Below are 6,000 nucleotides of genomic sequence, written 5' to 3' on the forward strand. Positions count from 1 at the left end.
ATAAGAAGAAACTAAAGGAGGAGACCTGTAGATGTCTCATCTTCTCTCCTGTCCTTATTGAGGTGAAGTCCTCCTTCCGGGGTCTACAAAGGTGAGTGCTGATTCAAGCCTCCCCTGGGAGGTCTGCTGCCAGGAGCCACTGCACTGCAGAGGTGACCCAAGAGGGACCCAGTGCTGCAAGCAAGATAAGGCCCAGGAGAGGACAGAAAAGCCCCCAGGAGGCTCAAGAGCTGGCATAAACCTGCTGTGCCTCTGAGCAGCCCGAGTTCTTCAGAGGGGACAGGGAAAGCTCACCAAGTACCCTCCTTTCCGACCACTTTACCCCTGTTCTTTGCTCTCCAGCCCCCAGGACCTATAGCAATGCCTGGTGGGTAAGGAGTGGTCCATGACTATTAAGGTATAAATCCACGAAGCTCTCCGAAGCTTCACCCAGTCATCAAAGGCCTAGATCATAAAGGTCATCTTCAAAAGTAGTTAGACACAGAATCCGAAAGACAAATATGACCCTTTTTTCTATCTCTCATTTACATGAACAAAGATGACTCAAAACTCCAGCCCCAGTTGGGCATGGTGGTGCATGGCTGTAATGCTAGCACTCTGGGGAGGCTGAGGCAGGAGGATCACAAGTTCCAGCTCAGCCTAGCCAATTTAGTGAGTAAACAAGCCCTCATCTCAAAATAAAAAATATTTTAGAAAAACAGCTAGGGATGTAGCTCATGCTAAGGCCCTGAGTTCAATACCCAGTACAAAACACAACAAAAAAACAAGCCTCTAGTCTTTAACCATTTAGCATTTGATTTATTGGGAAACAAAACTACTTACAGATTTTTTTCCAGTAAAAAGAACAAAATAATAAAAATATTTTGTGTTAGACAGTATGTCTTTTAGATTAATTTGTAACCTAGTATTGATTAGATCCTGTTTCCATGATTTTGCTCAAAATAAAGCTTAATTCCCCTTCATCCAATTGAACTACCCTTAGACTCAGGTGAAAAACAATAAATTATAAATAAATTTTTCCCAGTCTTTCAAAATGTACGTCAGTTCATAAAAGCGAGCCACGAAGCACGTGCTGGGCGGTCTTTGCATTCTCTTTAGAACGGTGAAAAGCAGAGGTGTTCCTCAGGGACCACAGTCGGGACAAGGACCCGGGCCCTCCGCTGGTGTCTCTGGAGATCTAACTGCGCAAACTATCGCTGAACCCCTCTCGAGCAGTCTTGGGGGAGGTCGCCCGGGAGCCAGGTGAACTGGTTCTGAAGAAACAGGTTTTATGAACTCCTACTCTGCTTTCTCTCCCTCGCACCCTCATAATCAGCAAAGCTAATGAGCGCTGACCTAGCCCCATGTTCCGGACTTGCACAGGCGCTCACAGGGAGCTGCTCCAGCGTCTCAAGCATCTAGCACCGCAGCGGGCCTGAGGGCAGGAGATTTCTCGCCCCGCAGTTTATCTGAAGGCCGGTTTCTCCCACTGCCTGTCTCGGAGAGTCAAACCTAGCCGCACATTTCAGACCCTGTCAAGCTAACACCCACTTGTGGGCGCAAGCTTTACTACCCTGCCCACCTCCACCGGAGCTAACCTCATTCTTTGCTTCCTACCCTAATAAACAGGGCAAAAGGATCTCTATTTCAATCCCACATACGCCCCTTGATCCCAACATGAAGTTTTAAACTAGTGTTCTCGTTCTCATCTGATACACAAGTAATATTTAATTCATAAAGCTCTGAGACGATTCAATTAAAGAATGTACTCCTTATTATAAGGGTGCTGGCCTTTAGAAATCTATTGTTGGAATTGTGTGCACATGTATCTTGGGCTAAATCTCCACAGATAAATTTCTGGTTTGCAGGGATAAATGTATAATTTCCTTTTCACTTTTGATATTTACTAACTTATTCTTTTTTAGAAATTGATCGATTTCTATCCCAAGGAATAGTACATGCAAATGTTAGTTTACTCATACTTTTGCTAACTATAAATGTTTTATCTTTGCCAACCCAATAGATCAAACAAAACGGTAATTCATTTTCACTTTACAGTTCTGTGGCTGATGCAAAGTTGAATATTACATGCTTTTTAGCCATTTATAGTTCTTTTTTGAAGTGGCCATCATGTTCTAAACTTACACTTTATACCTAATATTAGGGTTGGTAAAATTTTATCTATCATACATAATACCTTCTTCGACTTTTTGGCCTAGTGTTCACTGTATTATGCTTATTGTCATAATAGTTTAAGTTTTAAATAATCAAATTTATTGATAATATCTTTTAGGGAGTCTCAATTTTTTAGATAAGATTTTTCAAGGTAATGTATTCCCACTCTAAGATTATAGAAACATTCACCCCTAATTTCTTCTAATATTTTAATGGGACAGATTATTGTGGGGGGGTTGTTGTTATTTGCTGTCTGAATGTAAATCACTCCCTTTGTTTAGCATCTCCTAGAATTTGTTTGAATAGTGATGCAAGTATTTTTTTTTTTTTTAAATAGTGCCTTTCTGGCACTATTTTCTTTAAAATAGTGCCTTACTGGTACATATTCTGTACTCTTTTATGTACCTGGTTTTGTTTTTTAGACTCTATGTCATTGCAGTGCTTACCCTATTCCCCCACCAATACAAACTGCTGATTAGAGGTCTGATAGAATTTATGGGTTGTGGTTTTGTTCCAATATCCTATTTTAATGTTATACATTGACATCCAAGAAGGGTACTGACGTTTGCATATGATTTTTTTTTTTCACACAGAATGACCTTGTACAATCTATTATTTTTTGGTAGTCTTTCAGTTGATTTGTGGTTGATTCCTTTGGAATTTAAAAAGCAAATTTTAAAAATGTATTGTGATCCTCCAATATCATGAAAACTATGTCATACCTGCAATAGTTTGTAACTGCCCATTTATAGAAAACTTGACACATCAACCATTTGTACCTTCCTTCTCAAGGGCATTCATCACACAGTTTACCTTTTTGTATTCCCAAGTGCACACACCACAGAGCTGAATAGGCATAGAGACCCAGGAAACAACCTGGATTGATTCTCCTAACTGAGGCCTGAGCTTTAGCTCTTCAGTTGTCATGATTTTTTTATTAGTAACAAAATTTTCTTACCAAAGATTAGAAAATTGACAAGCAAGCCAGGCATCGTGACACACACCTATAATCCTACCACTCAGGAGGCTGAGGCAGGAGGATCTCTGTACATTCAAGACCAGCCTGATCTACATAGTGAAACCCTGTCTCAAAAAACAAAACAACAACAACAACAACAACAAACTAAAAAGAAACAAAGCTTTTAATTTGTTATTTTTCCTGTGGATCTATAAAAAAAGGGAGGAGGATGCAGCAAAATCTACCTGCACAAATTATTTAGGCACAAATATTTGTTTTTTCTCTTTTATGAAGGTTGTTACACACATTGCTTTATTTTCTGCAGCACACCATCTAGAATTCAGTTAACACAGGAGCAGACGCTGCAGCTCCCTCCACTAGTGTAAGAGACCCATCTCAAGCTCAGGGCTCTGACTTGAGCATTTTTGTCCAGCAACTCTGCTACTCTGGTCAAGGCTTTTCTCTTTTACATGAGAGATATCGTAATATCAAGTGAAATCAAAGATGAACTTCGCAGTGCAAATCCGTGTTCAAAAGGATGCCACAGAAAATACAAGCTCCATATCCTCAGCCTCCTTCAGGAGTTGCTCCTCTCCTCTGTCCCTCCAGGTCCTGCGTAGGAGCCAGGTCAGGCCGTTTCCATGACTCCCACTGAGCAGACTGGCGGGCCGTCTGTCCTGCCTAGGTCTTTCCTTGTGGGTGTGAGCGGAAGGCGACTCAACAAGAGTGATGGTCCAGCTCTGCTGCCAAGCCCCTACACCAAGGAGCCCACGTTAAGTATAAAACATGTGAAACTAGAACAAAAGGGAGGGGGCTGGGGATTTAGCTCAGCGGCACAGCTGAGCCTGCCTGGCAAGTGCAAGGTCATGAGTTCGATTCCCGGTACCAGAAAAAAACCCACAAAAAATAGAACAAAAGGGAGACTGTAATATGAAATGCAATCAAAATCAGTTTCAATAGTGGAAAAATCAAAGAAGTCACAGTAGTCTGTCCATATATATTAAAGATTCTGTTTCCCAAAAATCTTCAGATTTTTCTGAAAGAGAGATTGTAAGATAATGTGAAGTGAAAGGCTAGGTGCAGTGTGTAAAATTTTATGTAGATAGATAGCTGAGGATATATGAGAAACTAAAAAATATAACCAGAGGTTAATAGTGTTAGAATTACAGGGTTTTGTCTTTGTTCTTTTCTATTTACCTTATAAATGTTTTTACATATATGCATATTCTTACTATATTCAGAAAAAAACCTTTTAGGAAAGGAAACATTTCATCATCCCATGTTTCCGTTTTTAAGTTGGAATTACAACTGTAAAAAAAACTAGACAACTACACGTTAAAGGCAATGAAATCTTTAGCTAAAATTTATATAAAATTCTAAATGTTCTAAAATCCTACCCTCTAAAGGAAGCCTAAATAGTGTTTTAAACTATAAATTAAACCCAAAGTGTGCAACACAAGTTACTTTTTTAATCTATCTCAAAATTCTATCTTCAATAGGTTAGAATAATAACGAATATTGTATTTGGTGCTCTTGTTACTTTAAAATGTATGGCTTTTTGTCCTATGCATGCTACCAAGCTATTTCCTCTATGTTTAAACTTTTAAAATTGATTTAGTCACTGTTTTAGACACAACTGAATTACATCTGAAAACAGATGCAGCGCTTAGGGTCAGTGTTGGCCTTATGGGGAAATTTGATTTGGTTCTCATCCAGTTCAGTTCTGGAATTCCATGAAGTCCACAGTTGTGGAAAGAATCAAGTTCATGAACTGAGGTACCACTGTACAGAGTAATGACAACAACCAGAATTGAGAAAGAAAACACACATTTAAAAAACTCATTAATCAAAAATAACAAATGCACAGGTAGAAACAAAGGAATTTATGGGTAATTCTTTAAAATTAAAATGTGTCTCCACATGAGAGTCACCTCCGCTTCCTTGGTCATCAGCTCTCTACACTGCCGTCCATCCACAATAAAATTTGTCAGCCCAAAAGTAGCAGGCTTACCTGGGCCAAATCTATTTCATATTTTAGGACAAATATTAATTATTTTGTCATAGATTATTTTAAATGGAATATCTTACAGTGTCCAAAATTGATTCCATTTGTCTCCTTAATACCATCATCCCCCAAAACTCTATAACAGAATAATAAAGAAATAAAATAACCAGCCTTATCTTTTGCAACTATGAGTATTCCTAACTTAAATCAGAAAAAAACTACCCGGCCTTGCTACCACTTCCCAAGAGAAAAGATCTCACAAAAAATTATCAGTTATCACAAGCGGAATTCATCTTCTAGTACGCGCAAAGACAAGTATCAGATCTGTAAAACTTACCAAGTTAGTTACACAGGACTTCAGGCAGGTGTTTAAAATTGCACACTGGGCCGCAGAAATCCATATGCTACCAAGAGCTGTAAAGCCAACACGCCTCATCCCTTCGCCAGTGGTGGACTGTTAGATGGCCGGTCTGAATTTCTCCATTTTCTGTATGAGTTCTTTAAGCTTCATTACCTCGACGAAAGAGTCTCTAGTGGAGTTTTTTTACCTTGTTTTGCAATGTTAGAGTATCTTTGCCTTTTGAAATAACGTTCAGACCTTTTAGTTTAGAAATTTGAGTCCTAGATAGCTTGAAACACTCCCATAAGAGCTTTCAGAACCTAGTTTCCTTTTCCTCTCATGATGGAACCTTTTCCTGATTAAAGGTTAAATCTTAGAAGAGCACTTCACACGGGAAGTAAACAAAATAGCAAGTGCAAATTGCATCTCAGAAAGCACATGACACATGCGTAGTCTGAAGTTAGAGCACTTGACTGGGTCATCTGCCACTTGAGATCTCTGAAGTTGCCAACTATGGGTTCTGACCATACACGCTCTAGAGAA

The 6,000-nt window shown here is 39.3% G+C and overlaps 1 protein-coding gene across 3 annotated transcripts in view; it reads right to left on the bottom strand.

The window, feature by feature from the left end:
* The window catches only part of Ros1 (ROS proto-oncogene 1, receptor tyrosine kinase), a 108,157-nt gene extending 102,380 nt beyond the window's left edge, over positions 1–5,777 (bottom strand). For all 3 annotated transcript variants that reach the window (XM_005389121.2, XM_013516701.1, XM_013516700.1), the window contains exon 1: positions 5,455–5,777. In XM_005389121.2, coding sequence (XP_005389178.1) covers positions 5,455–5,553 — 99 coding nt within the window. In that variant the 5' untranslated portion in view covers positions 5,554–5,777. The remainder of the gene's footprint in view (positions 1–5,454) is intronic.
* Between the last annotated feature and the right edge of the window lie 223 nt (positions 5,778–6,000).

This window comes from Chinchilla lanigera, unplaced genomic scaffold, assembly GCF_000276665.1.
Source record: "Chinchilla lanigera isolate Chin_1 unplaced genomic scaffold, ChiLan1.0 scaffold00035, whole genome shotgun sequence".
Lineage (NCBI taxonomy): Eukaryota > Metazoa > Chordata > Mammalia > Rodentia > Chinchillidae > Chinchilla > Chinchilla lanigera.